At 38.1% G+C, this 18,550-nt stretch overlaps 1 protein-coding gene across 3 annotated transcripts in view; it reads left to right on the forward strand.

Moving 5' to 3' along the window:
- Nucleotides 1–18,550, forward strand: part of Prkg2 (protein kinase cGMP-dependent 2) — a 116,059-nt gene that overhangs the window by 8,127 nt on the left and 89,382 nt on the right. For 2 of the 3 annotated variants that reach the window (XM_070012967.1, XM_070012969.1), the window contains exon 2: nucleotides 1,890–2,363. In XM_070012967.1, the coding sequence (XP_069869068.1) occupies nucleotides 1,903–2,363 (461 nt within the window). In that variant the 5' untranslated portion in view covers nucleotides 1,890–1,902. Of the gene's footprint in view, nucleotides 1–1,548; nucleotides 1,598–1,889; nucleotides 2,364–18,550 lie in introns of those variants that run through there. The other variant, XM_070012968.1, reaches the window with a different exon arrangement.

The following is an 18,550-nucleotide window of genomic DNA, read 5'->3' on the forward strand; positions in this document are numbered from 1 at the left end:
CTCACTCTAAAATCCTTTGAATCACTTATTCAGGGTTGCAGGCTTCCATCTCCTCAACCTTCTTATATATTGTTCATATCTAAAGATAATATGTATTTCTACTGAACAGGAAGTTAAAGGTTAAGCTTGTCATATTTCTGTAAACATACTAAGGCAACTATCTTCGGGGTAATGTTTATTAATGACTACTTTGAACTGAACTCCACAAGAGATATGCTAGAGTTCTCAGATTACATTCATAACTGAATTTAATTATTTTGCTCAGATCATCTATCTTCAGCAATTCTCATTGGCAAATTGGTTTTATCTGCTTGAACTGTAGAAGCTAGAGTGTATCCTTATATTTATGCCTGTTCAGAGGTTGCCATTAATCTGGTATGACTAGTGAAATAAAGCTGAGTACTTCATTTCTACCTGCACTTAAAATTTGGAGGTCGAGAAAGACAGGAAATTATGGAAAATTCAAACTTTCATCTCATTCAGGCCTCATTTCCAAGTATGATAATGCTTCATGTATTATGGCAAAAGCATAAAGTATAGGTAACTAGAAAATCTTGAGACATTATCATAGCGTATCACACCAATATTTGCCAAGTTTCTAGTTCTGCTTTCAACATTTTGCTTTTATGTGTTTATCAGCATATTATTTACTTTTATTTTCATTGAATTAACTCAGTCAAATTAAACACTTAAATTAGTCTCCACTGAAGTTAGAATGTCAGGAAACCAAAATTTTATGATGTTAATTTTTTATGTATAAATAAATGTTGAATATGTAGCTTTGAAGTAAAAAAATTGATATCAACTCAAATTATCTTTCATAATCCTCAATCTTCCTATCATATCTGGAGAACCATCAAATTGGCCATAACTTTAGGAGCCACATGAGAATATTCTTCTGTAATTTGTGTGTGTGTGTGTGTGTGTGTGTGTGTGTGCGTGTGCCAGTACTGGGGCTTAAACTCAGTGCCTGGGCATTGTCCTGGAGCTATTTTGCTCAAGGACAGCACTTGAGTCACAGCTCCACTTCTGGACTTTTTAGGTGGTTAATTGGAGATATGAGTCTCATGGACTTTCCTGCCCAGGCTGGCTTTGAATGGTCATCTTCAGATCTCAGCCTCTGTAGCTAGGATGCCATGTGTTAGCTACCAGCACTTAGCCAGGATATTCTTGATAGAAGTAGAGAATCTTTCACTATAAGTCACCATTTTATGGAGATCTGCTTTTAGCACCTAAACTAAAGGCTATTGAAAAGTCACCATACTTGCTTTTGGGGACCACAGTCCAGTAGTTTTTAATAATGAGCATTATCAGAGATTCTGTGTTCAATAGTACATGAAGCAGGAGAAAAGTACCAATAAAGCAACACCAATTCTGTATCCACTTTGGGAAAAATGCAGATGTGTTATTTTCTAAATCAGGGGAAGCTTCCTGACTGTAGCTACACAGGGAGCTGGGAGAGTTGTGACATTTTCCAAGCCTCTGTCGCTGTCGCTGCTCTTTTGCATTTGGTCTCTGCCATGCTGACATCCAGATCCCAGTCTTGCTGTGATGCTTTTGACAGCTATCCTGAGAGAACAACCAAAGAGAACAGCAGGTAACTGGGGCCGGTTGTGCAAAATGCTTAGGTGTGATACTTGAACACAGGAAGGGATGGAACAGAAGTACCAAGATTTAAGCTTTACTTAACAGAGGGAGAAAGGAAATCGATGACCAGTTTGCCTTCTGAAAGCCATGGAGGGAATTTATTGCTCCCCAAGGGATGAGGACTGCTATCTTTGTATTTAGGAAGCAGAATGGAATGAGAAGGGTGGGAGGTACTTTGGAAAAATGGAACTCTACTTGGTCATTCCCAATTCTTTATCCTTTTTTTGTTGTTGTTGTTTCAGGTCCCTGAGCAACATGGGAAATGGTTCAGTGAAACCCAAACACTCCAAACATCCTGATGGCCACTGTGGGAGCCTCAGCACGGAGGCTCTGAGGAGCAAGGTGTTAGAGCTGGAGAGAGAGCTGAGGAGGAAGGATGCTGAGATTCAGGAGAGGGAGTACCATTTGAAGGAGCTTCGGGAGCAGCTGTCAAAGCAGACAGTGGCCATCGCTGAGCTCACCGAGGAGCTGCAGAACAAGTGCATCCAGCTAAACAAGCTACAGGATGTGGTCCATATGCAAGGAGGGAGTCCAGTGCAGGCCTCTCCTGATAAAGTGCCTCTGGAAATCCACCGCAAGACCTCAGGATTGGTCTCTCTCCACAGCAGGAGGGGTGCAAAGGCTGGAGTGTCTGCTGAACCAACCACCCGAACCTATGACCTCAACAAACCTCCAGAGTTTTCCTTTGAGAAAGCAAGAGTCAGAAAGGACTCCAGGTAAGAAGTTTCTACATCCCTTTGAATCAGGTGATCCTCCTGTTAGGAGGAGCTAACATGATGTTCATAAACTCCTAGCTTTGGTGATGGAGGGGATTGGTCAGGTAGTATTGGTTTGCACAAGTGTCTCTCATTGAACAGATTTTTCTTTAAACAGAACTTTTTCATTTACCTGGATTTCAAGGTAGACAGATGTAACAATGGGTAACAATTTCCATTATCTTGAAAATCCTAGGGGAATGAAGAGGTAGTATTAGGAAGTCTCTACTCTCTTTCTAACGGAACAAATTTAAAGATGTGCACAATTACAGTGAGGTATGACTATATGTGGAAGAAAAACAACTTCTTAGGATTTAATTCACCTAGAGTAAGATGCTGCTAGAGGCTTAAAGAAGAGTAGCTTTGTTCACTCATTGCACATATGATGCTCTGCTCCAACTTCTGGCACTCAGTGTGCAGGATGCTTAATATAAATACAGAAATATTTCTTGTAGGAAAGACAGTGTGCCAAAGCAAATAATAAATGTGTTATTATTAATTGAGATAAATGATAACATAGTTACAACAAAATAGTAGGTGGTATATTGAAGAGGGTAGAGTGACAAAGATTGGATTCTCAGGAAGGCCTGGCTGAAGGAATGGCCTCCAGTTGAGACCTGAAGAACAAAAATGAATAGAGACAAGCTGGAGCTGGTGGCTCACGCCTGTAATCCTAGCTACTCAGGAGGCTGAGATCTGAGGATCATGGTTCAAAGCCAGCCTGGGCAGAAAAGTCCGTGAGACTCTTATCTCCAATAAACCACTAGAAAACCAGAAATGGTGCTGTGGCTCAAGTGATAGAGCACTTGCCTTGAGCTGAAGAGCTAAGGGAGAGCGACCAGGCCCAGAGTTCAAGCCCCATGACCGAATCCCCCCCCCAAAAAAATAATTGAACAGACACAGAGCAGAAAGAGCATTTCAGGCAAAGGGACTAGTTAAAATGAGAATCAATTTTAAAAACAGGACCATTTTCCTTTAAATCATGGACTATATGGGTATATTTATTATGGGGTATAATGTGATGTTTCAACATATATTTATACCATATGTTGATCAAATGAAGGCAATTATCAATTTTATCATTTTTATTGTTTGTAGCAAAATTAAAATACTTGAAAGAGCATATAAATCTTTCCTACCATATTCTTATGTTTATGTGAGTTTGTGTATATAAATGTTTGAATGCATGTACATTTTTTTCTTTTGGCTAAAGCTCAGTTTTTCTAACTAGGAAGGATTGGTTAGAAATATAAATTAAGGTTGTCCTTTGGAATTACTTTAAAAATTACATATTTATCTGTTGAAATGAGGAGGTCTTTTGTTTTGATAATGTCTTTGTGGAGCCAGAATCTCTTTTTTAAAATGAAAGATCTGTGAAATTATATCAGATTTTAACTTGTTCACAGATACAACTAGTATAAATCAAGGTAGCAAACAAGTAAGTGATTAATTTTTGTAGCAAAATTTTAAAAGGTGGCTCACATCTTCAAATTTCAAAGTAATTGACACATGCAGAATGACCAACAAAAAACTATTAAGTAAAATATCATATTGGATTATTTATCACAATGGTATATGGCAGAAAGAAAACAGGAGAGTCTTATTAGCTCCAAAGTCTTACTTTTAATTGGCTTAGAAAGAGTATCTACTCCTGTTCAAAGTAATAATTAGTTATTTTAGTAGTATGAATTTAGAAATTGTAGCCATCACAAACTTCTACTTGTCTTTCATAAACTGCATATTGCTAGGCACTGGTAGTTCCCTCTGGTGATTCACTCCTGTAATCCTAGCTATTCAGGAGGCTGAGACCTGAGGATTGCAGTTTGAAGCCAGTCTGGACATGAAAGTCTTTGGGACTCTCACCTCTACTAAAAACTACCAAAAGAGTGGAAGTAGAGCTGTTGCTCAAGTGGTAGAGACCTAGCTTTGAGCAAAAGAAGCTCAAGGACAGCATCCACGCCCTGCCTTGAAGTCCTACGTACAGTATACACACACACAAATTACATATTATCCAGAGTTCTTTTTTGATATGATAGGTATGTGAAGACAATGTAATATATAATATGCATTATATTATATATGATAATATGGTATATATGATATCATGATGTAATATATATTATATAAGTATATTTATATATCATATAATTTATATATATTTATACAATTTTTTATCCCCATATCATTTCAAATAACAATGAACTTTCATTAGTAAGACAATTTAATGCATATTCTTCATCTTTGATCCTCTCTTTATATATGCCACCAGATTTCTCCTTTGAATCAAGATGTGTCCAACTACTTTGTTCAAAGATTTATGAGGTGGGGCTGGGAAGGTGGCTCAGTGGTAGAGCGCTTGCCTTGCACGCATGAGGCCCTTGAGTTCGATTTCTCAGCACCACATAAGCAGAAACAGCCAGAAGTGGCACTGTGGCTGAAGTGGTAGAGCACTAACCTTGAACTGAAGCGCCCAGAGACAGCGCCCAGGCCCTAGGACTGGTTAAAAAAAATATTCATGAGACAAAACACCATTCTTCTATGGCTGAATAAATGAAGATAAGAATTGTTTTGACAGTTTCATTATAACCAGGCAAAGAAAATCAGTAGTTTTGAACTGCCAGTCTCACAGTGAATCCACATTCCTTTTCTTTTGTCTGCAGTGAGGGGAACATAGGCAAGGTATTATATTCCTTGAAGAAGGAATACTGATGATTTCTCTTACCCCAAAGGCAAGCCGCAAAGGTACAGGTCCTGCTGAAAGAGCTCATTGATTAGTGATTGATCTTAAAGATCAATCTATTACACCCTAATAATCCTCTGCTTTCAGTCTTTAAGTCATTGTATCTATAATTAAAACATTAAATAAGACATTGAATCACTTTTTGTGGATATAGAGGATTAAAATAAGGACCTTATCCTGCATCTGCTTTCTTGTTCATGACTGGTATTCTACCACTTGAGTCAGGCCTCCATCTTGGCTTTCTGCTAGTTACTGGAGATGAGGTCTCCCAGACATTTGTGCTAGCATTGGCTTTGAACTTCAGTCCTCTGGGTCTCAGCCTCCTGAGTAGTTGGACTTATAGGTATGAGCCATCAGTATCTAGCAGAATCACTCTTTTTATTGAGTGGTTTGTACCTCACAATTTTCTATGTAAAAATTTAAAATATAGCTCTCTAGCCGAGCACTGGTGGCTCATGTTTGTAATTCTAGTTACCCAGGAAGCTGAGATCTGAGGATCACAGTTCAAAGCTGGCCTGGGCAGAAAAGATCACGAAACTCTTATCTCCAATAAACCACCAGAAAAACCGGAAGTGGACCTGTGGCTCAAGTGATAGAGCGCTAGCCTTGAGCTGAAGAGCTGAGGAGAGTGCCCAGATCCAGAGTTCAAGCCCCACGACCAACAAAACAAAAAAACAAAAACAAAATGAGAATTCAGGTCCAATAATCCATGAGAAACTGTAATTAAAGACCCATCAGTATGATTTTCTGAGTTGTCTGTGCTCAGAAGTTTTATAAGCCTCATAAACTTCAAAACAGCCCCAGTTCAGGCCAGCTTCACGGTCCTGTACCTATCAAGTGTTCTTATAGAGCGTGAAGGGTCAAACTGTGTAATTGTACATCCATGCTTTATATGGAGGAATGTCTAATAGCACACTTATGACAGTGGGGAATTCTAGAAATTTGTCTCATGAGAAATTCAAGGGTCAGCAATTTTTTCTTCTGGAAACTCAAAACCTCAGACTTTCCCTTGGCTTTTTCACACAGCTGTCACTCTCCCACTTATGTCACATCTCCACTTCTGGCTTTTTACTGGTTAACTGAAGATAAGAGTCCCTTCCCTTTGCCTACTTGGGCGAGTCACAAACTTCTTAGCCTCCTAGGGAGCTAGGCATCAGCCACCAGTGCCTGGTCAATGGTCTGCTTTTTAAGATTGTATTAAAGTAGTTCAGTGTTATTCAATACGACTTCCTGCAGTAACAAAAGTGCTATATAAACTGTGTTGTCCAATATGGTAGCCAATGGCCCAATGTGGCTATCAAGTGCTTGAAATATGGTTAGTGTAAGCATTATGCCCACCTTTGGTCCTTGATCCTTTCAGTTAGTGCCACTAAGGAAGTGGATTTTCAGTTTTAATTAATTGTAAAATTAAATACTCACAGATGTCCAATGGTTAGTATATCAGATATTGCAGTTGTAGATCATGTGTTTTCTTTCCCATTCTTTCTATTTTTTTAACTGCAGTAATTGCTATTGCCTGTGAGGAGATCTCTGATTTAGTGGGGCTGGAAACACTTAATAGACAAAGTAGCAACATTGTGCAGTTTTAGACAAAGCCACAGAAAATGCTTCTGTGCCTGTCAGATTGTGGTAGGCATAAAGTGAAATTTCTGGGAAGAAGCAGAGGACCTGTATAGCTCTTTGTAGTGATTTGGCTTTGTGCCTGTGGACCATTTCAGACCTTCAAAAGCACACAGCTCTGTGGGTACATAGCCTGCTTCTATTACAGGCACTCAGCTTTATTGAAGTATAACCAGTCATGTGATGATTCAAAGCAGTACATTGTATCAGCAATTCTGATCTCTGATTTAAATGTAATATGGTAACTATTTACTGTATGGAATCTTAGACATCTTGTTATTCCTCTTCCTGAAGAAGTACAGAAGAAAAAGCCACAGGAGGGTGGCAGAGATAAGATGGGAATCCATGAGAATTTGAAAAGTTCTTCTTCTCCATAACCCTGCTTTAGTATTCTCAAGTCTACCTACAAAGATGGGAGATACTAAGCCAGATCTTTCGAAACCCCAGGCTTTCTTATGATGATTTGTCCTATTCATGTAAGAACAATGGTGCTTCTTGCTTCTCTCCTGAAATGCTGAACGCAGTTTGCCATTGTACCAATGAGGAGTTGCATCCTCAGTCCTCAGGGCTGTGAGAAAAGGACACAGAGAACAGGTTTGTTCCATCTGATGGTCCTAACTGTAGTGTATCTGATAGGTCACCTAAAGGTTCTTGGATGAATGCGGGGCTTCTCAAGGCTGAAATATGGGCATCAGTGGCAAAGGAGGGCAGAGGAGAGTTCAGATAGCACTTCTGTCCATGCGTCCAGAGGTCAGAACTTACTGAAATTAAGTTTTCTGTGAATGTAGACATTGTTTAGCAAACTTCAGCACTGGCAGAACAAAATTACAAGCTCATGCTGAATGTCTGGTAGAACACAGGCAAATTAATCAGAGACATCTGGCAAGTGGCTGGGATGAGTGCCTTTTTTTGCAAGAATGTCTAAACTATCATTTGAAACTATTGTTCCTTCATGAAAAGAAAGGATAAAACAAAGAGTTCCCATCTGACTTCAGATGTTGACTCCAGTTTGCAGAAAGACATTTGCTTTATTTGTCACTCCCACCCCAGGAGCAGAATAGGTAAAAGTGGAAGCTGCTAGTGAGTCACCAATTTAAGCAAGATGTGGAAAAGGAATGAAGAAGAACTTATTGTTTTTATCTGTGATTCTTTTCTACAGAAGTACTGAACAGTTAACCGTACATTAGAGAAATAACTTCTACTTATTAAGCAAGAAGTCTTTATGGAATAAAAGTAATATTTATATTTATGTGTGCCAGACACCTCTCCAAATGCTTCACAGATACGAATATTCTTGTAACAAACCTGTAACATTATTACCACGTCTTCATTTTTACATATGAGAAAAATAAGGCATGCAGAAATATATATATATATATATGTATATATATATATACAAATACAAATATATTTGTTTAAGGTCCAGAGTTTTTAAATTTGGAGCTAGAATTCAAAGCCAGAAATCTTGCTATCAGCAATCTACTCTAACCACTTATATGTTTGATTGCTCTAAGATGAACAGAACAGTATTTTCTACAATTTTTTGGGAGGGAAGTCTTGCAAATAATAAATATATACTTTTAGATGTAAATTATTTTTTATTGTGTGCTAGTTTGGGGCCTTATACTCTCTTGGCTCTTTTTGCTCAATGGCAGAACTCTCCTGCTTGAGTCATACCTCTACTTGTAGTTTTTTAGTAGTTAATTGTAAGAGGCTCATGGACTTTCTGCATTGGCTTTGAATCATGATGCTCGGATCCCAGTCTCCTGAGTGGCTAGGATTACAGGCATGAGCCAACATTGCCTAGAAGAAGTAGATATTTTAAAATGTTATGTGAATAGACAACCCTCTGCTTTGTTATTTCTCCCTAAGAATTATGTTTTGTTATCTGTTTTCAGGAGAGGAAATCTTTTGGAGCAGGAGGAGGGGGGATGAATTAGTAACTTACATATTTCTGTGTTCAAGAGGGTTTAGATTTGTTTTGATAAAAGTAATTAAAATAAACAAGAGTATATGTATAAATTCTTTCTTATTAATTGTATAGTCAAAATTTAATTCATATGCTTAAAAATACTATTGCCTTCATCTGAGTCTTTAGAAAAAGCAGAAAATGAAGATTTCTATAGAAGATATGGAGGAAGAAGAGGAGAAAATCCTATTGTATAGCAATCTGGCAGTCAGAAGCTTTGGGTGAAGACAGCTAGATGATGTGTTTAGTTGTCAGTGTGTTTGAAAACAAAGTTATGATTTACAATATAATGAGCTGGTGGCTATCAGATCAGAAGTAGCTGTTGCAGGCTAAGATGAGGAATAAAGCCTCGACTTATTTATTAGGTGTTGGTTGTTTTCCTTATGCTATCTCATGGAAGCATTAGACTTGCCTAACAAGGTGGGTGGTACCAAAGGGAAAAGTAAAGCTCAGAGTCATTCATCAGTTTGTTCAAGGTTATAGTGTCTGATTGATCCTAGAACCAGTTTTGAGTTTGCCTGATGTCAAATGTATATCCTTTATTACAATGTGTATAGCATTTTTGGACTACGTTATGAATGACTCCTTTTGGGATTATGAAACTGGAATCCAGATATTTTGCTGGGCTAGGTTGATGGGAGGTATTTTTAGGCTGCAAAGAATGGAAGAAATAAAAATTGCAAGGACAGGTTTCAGAAGTGGCTAGAATTGAGTGGCATCTGCCTTCATCTAGATGCAGCTAATGAAGTTGGCAGCCTTATCTGAAGGCTGGCATCTTGCCTTGCTTGCTTCCTGTTACTGCCTTTTCTTTTCTCCAGGAGTCAAAGGGCTCTGAGCTCTATTCTATCTGTTTTCCCCCACCCCCACCCTTTCTCAACTCTCAGATCATCTGTTCTGTTTGCATTTGCCCTTTACTCCCTCTCACTGAATCTTCAACACTTCCCAGCTGTCAATTGCTAGGTGTTAGGAAAAAATGTTAAATGGAGCCTCAGAAAAACAGTCTGAATGTGAAGGCTTATTGTTTTGAATAGTGAGAAGTTCAAGTGCTTGTTATAAGCATTGAGATGACCCTAAGGAGCCTACCCTGCTTATGGGACACATTTCTAAAGGATGCTGCATGCTATTTTTATACTGCACAGAAACCACATTGATTTTTGACCCAATAGCCTTGGCTGAAAGCTATTACAGGCAAGATTCCTTTAACCCTTCTGACTAACACAGTCAACATATACTCACTGAATACTGAATTGGTGACATTCATTCATTGATCTTTTTTATCCTTTTTACTATTGTGTCCCTTTTATTATTTTTTCTTTTCTTTTTTTTCCATTTTCCATCAGTGGTCTTTTTAAAATTGTTAAATTATTTTGGAAACACTGAGGTTTGAGGTTTGAAGCTCAAGGCTTCCTACTTGCTAAGTAGGTGATCTACCACTTGAAACACTTCACCAGTCCCCCTTTTATGTTCATTATTTTAAAAATAGCCAAATTAACAGGCCCATATCAAGCATTGAAATAGAAATAGCAATAAGAGACCTCCCATCTAAGAAAAGCACAGGACCAGATGGATTTACAGTAGAATTCTATAAGGCCTTCAAAGCAGAGCTCACACTAATACTCGTCCAATTCTTCAATGAAATTGTAAGAGAAAGTTCACTACCAAACTCATTCTATGAAAATATCATAACCCTCATCCCAAAACCAGGCAGGGACTCATCAAAGAAAAAGAACTATAGACCCATTTCTTTGGTGAACATTGATACAAAACTTCTCAACAAACTTTTGGACAATAGACTTCAACAATTCATCCAAAAAATCATACACTACAATCAAACAGGATTCATTTCAGGGATGCAAAGCTGGTTCAATATACGCAAATCAATTAATATTATTCATCACATCAACAGGAGCAAGGATTAGAACCACATGGTTATCTCAATAGATGCAGAAAAAGTATTTGACAAGATCCAACAAGTTTCTCTCTGGAGAAACTAGGAATCCATGGAACATTCCTCAATATAATAAAGGCTGTATATGACAAACCTACAACCAGCATTATACTTAATGGTGAAAAACTAAACTCAGGAATGAGACAAGGATACCCACTCTCTCCACTTCTCTTCAATATAGTATTAGAATGCCTAGCTACAGCAATAAGAAAAGATGCAAACATAAAAGAGGATTCAAATAGAGAAAGCTGAAGTAAAACTCTCCCTCTTTGCAGATGACATGATCTTGTATTTAAAGAATCCCACAGACTACACTCCCAAATTAGTCTAGCTGATTTGAAACTTTGGTAAAGTAGCAGGGTATAAAATTAACCTTAAAATTCAATGGCTTTTCTGTATGCCAACAATGAGAAGAGCATGGATGAAATCAGGGAAGCAACTCCTTTTGTAATAGCCCCACTAAAAATATAATACCTAGGAATTAACTAAAGAAGTGAAGGAACTCTACGATGAAAACTTTAAAAACCTGAAAAAGAAAATCAAAACAGAACTTAGAAAGTGGAAAAAAACCTCCCATGCTCCTGGATTGGAAGGATCAAAATCGTGAAAATGGCAATACTTCCCAAGGCTATCTACAAATTCAATGCGATACCTATCAATATTCCAACCTTATTCTTCAAGGAAATAAAAGAAGCAATCCAAAATTCATATGGGACAATAAAAGACCCTGAATAGCAAAAATGATCCTTAACAGAAAGAACGGTGCTGGAGGAATATCAATACCAAGTATCAAACTCTACTACAAAGCCATAGTAATCAAAACAGCATGGTACTGGCACAAGAACACACCTGAGGACGAATGGAATAGAATTGAAAACCCAGAAATGAACCCACAGACCTATAGCCATCTAATCTTCGATAAGGGAGCTAAAAAAACTAGAATGGAAGAAAGACAGCCTCTTCAGTAAATGGTGATGGCAAAATAGATCCTTATATATCACCCTGCACCAGAATCAACTCCAAATGGATCAAAGACCTCGGAGTCAAAGCAGACACTTGGAAAACATTACAGGATGGAATAGGAGAAACCCTGGGTCTCCTTGGCACAGGCTGAAATTTTCTCACTAGAGACCCAGAAACACAACAAATCAAAGAAAGGTTATACAAATGGGATTGCATGAACTTGCAGAGCTTCTGCATGGCAAAGGACATAGCTAGCAAGATCAATAGAAAGCCCACGGATTGGGAGAAGATCTTCACTAGCCATACAACGGACAAGGGTCTCATATCTAAAATATACCTGGAACTCAAAAAATTAAATCCCCCAACAACAAATCCTCAAAGAAAAAACTGCCCAATAAACAAGTGGGCTAAAGACTTAAAGAGAAATTCTCTGAAGAGGAAAGAAGGCTGGCCAAAAGACATATGAAGAAATGCTCAACTTCCCTCACCATAAAATAAATGCAAATCAAAACAACATTGAGATACCACTTCACCCCAGTCAGAATGGCTGTAATCAAGAACTCTAGTAACAACAGATGCTGGAGGGGATGTGGACAGAAGGGAACCCTACTGCATTGTTGGTGGGAGTGTAAACTTGTTCAACCACTTTGGAAAGTAGTATGGAGGTTCCTCAAAAGATTCCACATACAGCTCCCCTATGACCCAGTAATCCTACTTTTGGGCATTTACATGAATGATCAAAAACAAGACCACACTATAGCTACCAGCATAACTATATTTATTGCAGCATTATTTACCATAGTCAAGATATGGAACCAACCCAGAAGCCCCTCAGTAGATGAATGGATCAAGAAAATGTGGTATATATACACAATGGAATTCTATGCCTCCATCAGAAAGAATGGCATTGCCCCATTTGTTAGGAAATGGAAAGACTTGGAAAAAATTATATTAAGTGAAGTAAGCCAGGCCCAAAGAAACATAGGTCCCATGGTTCCCTTATTTGCAATAACTAGTATATGTCTGAGACAAGCAGAAACTGTCAGATAAGTTGATGTTAGGCGAAGTGAACCCCAAGATAAGGACTCAAATGTTTTTTTCTTTCTTGCCATTGTTTCTAACATATTTATAAGATGATTTCTTTGTTGCTTTATATGTCCTTCCCCCATGGTATAATCCCTGTTTTCACTGTATTTGATGTTGGTATAATTTGTGGAGGGGAAGGGAAAAAACAAATCATTTAAATAGGGATACAGGTGGACCCATTGCAACAATGAGATATACAAGTCATTATGTTGAAAAACAAACTTTACAACTGTGGCGCGGGGTGGGGGGTAAAGAGGAAAAGGGAGTGGGGGGAGTGATGGGAAGGGATGGGAAGGGGAAACAAAGGAGGAGGCAAGAATGCTTGATAAGAAATGTACTCATTACCTTGCTCATGTAATTGTAACCCCTCTGTACGGTATTTTCACAATTAAAAAAATAGGACTTGCTTTATGCCCAGATGAACCTGGATTGCAGTCCTTCTACCTTTGCTTCCTTTTGTCAAAAGACAGATGTCAAGATATTTTACTTGCAGTAATTAATTGAGATTGGGTCAAAGCAACTGGGCTTGAATCATGATTCCTCCAATTGCAGCCTCCAAGTAACTAGGATTACAGAATTGAGCTACCAAGCCTGGCTTAACCAATAGTCTTATTTTGTTCTTTCCTAACTTTTCCCACTGTCAGTGTCTGACTTCTCCGTGGCCACCAGTACCCATTTTGAGTAGCTATCCAAGGCCAGACATACTGGGCTGTGACCTGTCTTTGTTTATTATTTCATGTATTTTCATTGTAAACTTACAGACTAAGCATTATTAGCTGAGGCCTAGCAAGCCTAACCAGTCCATGACCATTGCTTGTCACTGGTAAATCTTACGTAGCCTCCCCCAGATGTTAATCCAGCTGTCACTTACTTAGAGCAATGTTGAAGCCTACACTCATTTAATTTTGTTTGGTCTCTTCTTCATCTATAGGATGTTTATAGTAATGTTTTTAGATTTGTTTGAGTCTAAATAGATTTACAATTGAGCATTTCTGAGGCTTTAAATTGATAAGCTGCAGATCTGGGAAGTAGTTTCTGGCTCTCTTGGGTTTCTTCAGTGTCCTACAATATAGTCTTTTCTTTTCCAACACTTTACTCAAAAACATTCATGTTACCATAGACACCAGCCATTTCCTTGCTAGTCATTAAGGAAAGATGGCAGTAGAAAACAATATAGTTGAGTAAATGGTGACTTTTCTTCTCCTTGCTTGTCAGGTCAAAGGAAGCATCTGAAACCTAAACAGGGAACTTGCTTCTTTGCCTATAGTCTGAGCTGCTCAGCACCAGCTGTCTGAGGCCTTGTGCATTCAGGGCCTCCTCTTCCCAAATGGAGAAGAGATCTAAAGAGGAAACCCTCTTGGTTTTTAGACTCTTTGAATTATCTTCTTTGTGAAAGATATATGTTTTACATTTTTTCCTTTAAAGTTTCACTTTAAAATAGTCTTCAAAATATTTGTTAGTTGTAAATTTATTTTTCCTTGTTTAGGCCTTGAACTCAAGCTCTCGTCAGCCTGCTTGCTCAACACTTGACCACTGGACCTTTACCACTTGAGCAATATGGCATATTTTGCTAGTTCCTTGGAGAGAAAGATCTTGGGACTTTTCTGTATGAACTGACTTTTGTTTCAGTCCTCAGACCTCAGCTTCCTAATAGCGAGGATTTCTGACATGAGCCACCAACATCCAACTAATTTGTTGTAAATTTTTTCACTGTAGTGTTGTTTGGCAGATTTTTGTTGTTATTGGTTTCTCTTTGCACTCTATACCTAGAAATAACCAGAAGATATTACATATGTATAATTTATACCAGTGAGTGGTCAGGAGCCCCACCTCCATGTTTATTTAATCTTCCAGAGTTCTTGTTTTGATACTACAAATGAACTTTAAGTGATAGTTTTCAAACAACATATTTGAAAGTCTACTTGAAGTTAACAGATCAAGTTTAGTGAAATAGGATAAAAAGAAAACTCTGGCGCTTCCAGCATTCCTCCTCCATACTCCAGCCATCCAGATAAGAGGAGAGGGGGAAATAAAAAAAATGAACAGAGCAAGATACCATTTAAATTTCTTGGCAATAGAAACTCAGAAAGTTTTCTGTTTCTATTCTTTAGTTAGAAATACACATTTGCTATGTCAGAGTGTCCTGTGGGTCAGGAGTCTAGACATACCTGAAGCAAGTCATCTGCTCAGTTTCACGGAGCTGCAATCAAGGGGTCTCCTGAAACTGTTCCTTTCTAGAAGAGCTTCTCTTCCTGGCTTGAATGACTGTTGGCAGAGCTAGATTCCTCTTATACAGTCAAAGTCACCATTTTCTTATTGGATGCTAGTTAGGATTACTTGCTCACTGCTGGGGCTCTACCACCTGACCCATGCTTCTCTCAGCATTTTGGAGTGCAGCTGCCCAGAAGTTCTATCTATGTGTCCCTCCTACAAGTCTTCTCTCCACAGGACAGATCTTTCAGGAAGCCGAAAAGCCACATTACATCTTGCTAAGACATAGTCCTGTAACATACCTGGGGTGTTCCTCTATCACTATGGCTGAGTTCTGTTGAGGAGGACCAAGTCATAGGTTCTGTCATCAGTCAAGGGGAAGAGATTATGTAAGGATGTTATAGCAGGTGTAGAGATCATGGGGATGTCCTAGAATGTGATACAAAAAATGTACCAGAGTCTTTGTTTTCTCTGAGGTCAGGGTCTCTTGTTAAGGATGGTGGCCACATAGGCAATACAAAGTGACAGGTAACACTGTAGAATCTTCTACATCCAGGTTCATAGAAGTACTTGAAATAGGTGAAATTACCCAATGCCCAATGGGTGGATGGAGAATCAAAACACAATTATATACACACATACAGCCTTTTAAAGGAAATTTTAGTCCATGGTACACACAGTAATAAGTTTTGTAAACATTATGACAACTGAAATAACCCAGGCTCATGAAGGAACAGATATTGTATAATTCCACATGTATGGAATACCCAGAGTAGTCAGAGACATGAAATACAATGCAGGTTGCCAGGGACAGGAAGGCAAGAGAACTGAGTCAGTGTATAATATAATATATTCAGAGTTGGGAGGATGAGAAAAACTGTACAGGTGGATGTAGGTGGTGGTTGAAAACAATATACTTCAGCCTGGAATAGTTAAAGTGGTACATTTTATGTTGCGCATACTTATCATATTTTTTTTCACAAAAAAGAAGCTGAGTGTATTAGGGTTAATAATAAGTGCATCCCTTTAGAATTTGGTGTGTTTCAGGTTTCAGAAAGGATGCTGAGAGGAGAAAGAGAAGAGTAAAGATGTCTTCATCTTTGTATTTATTTGTTACATTGCAAAAAACAGTAAGTTATGACAAAATCCTGAGGTAAACATTAAGTGATTATTGTTGATCAATTATTTTTAATATATAATAAATATAGTTATTAGTTCATTAGTAAGGAACTTTCCTTGCAGACATGTTTCCAGCCTATCCTTGCAGACATGTTTCCAGCCTAGTACCATGGAACTCAAAGGTGGAGGTGTTACTTAAAAGTTGTTGATATTTTCTTATATGCCACTGCAATTCTTGATATGAACACACATTGCAATTACCTGGAGAATATTTGTTTTTAAATGATGACATTTACACAAAAGATAACAAACCAGCACAACCACCATTAAAGCCGCAAGCATAACCATGTTCATTGCAGCACTATTCACATAGCCAAGTTATAGAATGAGCCCAGATGCCCCTCAATGGATGAATGGCTCAAGAAAATGTGGTATGGAATTTTACTATCCATTAGAAAGAATGACATTGTATCAGAGAGACAAAAGATGCATATTTCCCATTATAAATGGAAGCTAGATTTATCTTACAAACTCAAAAGTAAATATGTTGGGTGGTATGCAAGTGTATACAAATATATTAACTGAAATATGGTAGATTCAATGGGATATCAAATAGTGTAATTCCTTAGAAGGGCAAAATAAAAGTTCAGCAAAATGAAACACCAGGAAGTAGGTACTTGAAAGGGGCAGGGTAGGACCAAGGGGAAAGACATAGATAAAAGAAGAGGAGAAGATGGGGAAAAGACCATCAAGAATTCAATGCATAACCTACAAAATTAAGACAAGTGAGGGAATGGGTGGGTAGAGGAGGGATGGATGAGAATGTTGAAAGAGATGACATTGGTCAAGATATGTTGTATTTGTACACTCTTTTGTGAAATAGTAACTCCTTTGTACAACTACTTAAAGATAATAAAAAATAAAATAAAATAACAAAATTATGCATGGATCCAATCCCCAGGGAATCTGATTGAATTGATTTAAAGTAAGATCCTAGGCTGATGGGTTTATAAAAGCTCCCCATAGTCCTAATATGCAGCCAAGATTGAAAGCTATCATGTTACCAGAACAGTAGCTGACTCCCAAAACATTTAGTTTGATGATCTAAGAGCATTACTAATTGAAGACATTTCAAGGAACCATTTGCCATTTATACCCAATTACCATGCCACCCAAATGATGATTATGCATATCATTGAGTCTGTCAGGTTAACTTCCTTGTAAGTTTCGGTTATTTTCAACATTTCACTATTAAAATCTGTACTTTGGTGCTCTTGGGAATGGAATCAGATGCAGAGACTTAAGAAAGAGACAGAGAAATGTTTGTTGTGAGCAAGAAATAACAGCAACCTGATTAAATCACAAGCGTGCTTGATTACATGGGCAAGAGGTGAAAGGAATGACAGGAGAAAGTCATGCCTACTTTCTGATGACCTGCTGAATGCTCTCATCTTTCTTATACTGGTTCCCCAATTTATGATCATTTGCATTTATTGGCTATCATGTTGTATGTTTAACTTTTTTGTCCCGTGGATGAGTGTGTGATATAACAAAGAGGTTATTTATCCTGTGTGCTATCTATGCCTGTAGCATAGGTTACTAACATTTTTCAACCCGCACCTGAGTAGTTAAAGAAAAAAAAAGAACTTTAATGTTCTTCAGCTTTCTCTGTTTTATTGAGATCTGGATATGTGCCAGGTACCATTATAGATGTTAAGCAGTAAATGGGCAAAGAAAGCATAGTCACGCCCTTGAAGTTCAGAATTTCCTTTGCAGGGAAGTTAAAATTATTTATTTTATTTTTTTATGATTAATGCTGTGAGAGATCAATGCACACAGGAAAGAGAGCATTCTTAACTTGTAGGAGTCTGAGACACTTCTATGAAAGAGAAAATATTGAGCTGGGTTTTGAAGGAGGAAGAGACCGTAAGGAAACAGAGTGAGTGAACACATTTGTGGACATCAAGTAGTTCAGTGGCCCTGGAGTACCCTGAAGTATGGGAAACTAGATAGGCAAGCAGAGGGTCTAGACTGTCAGGTATTTTACCAACATTTCAGGGTGCTCTTCCTAAATGAATAAAGACAAGTCTTATGCACAGAATATAGTTAATTTATTTATTTTTCACAGGTATTGGGGTTTGAACTCAGAGTTTCGGCATTACCCTTTAGCAAATGTTTTTTCAACTAAAGGCTTGTGCTTTACTACTTGAGCCACAGCATCATTTCCAGGTTTTGGGTGACTCGCTGGAGATAAGAATCTCATGGACTTTCATGACTCAGATGGTTTTGAATGGCAGTCTTCAGATATCAGCCTCTTGAGCGGCCTCCAGGCATGAGCAACAGTTTTCTGGCTTCAAACATAGAGTTTTTATCGTTGTTCTTGCTCAGTTTTAAATTTGTTGGTAACACATGCTGATTTAGCGAAGTAATAGTTAACACTTAGGTAGTATATTTTATGTTCCAGGTGCTGTTTATTTTTCAGTACTTTATTT

The sequence above is a fragment of the Dipodomys merriami genome, unplaced genomic scaffold (assembly GCF_024711535.1).
Source record: "Dipodomys merriami isolate MVZ:Mamm:240054 unplaced genomic scaffold, mDipMer1.0.p SCAF_9, whole genome shotgun sequence".
Lineage (NCBI taxonomy): Eukaryota > Metazoa > Chordata > Mammalia > Rodentia > Heteromyidae > Dipodomys > Dipodomys merriami.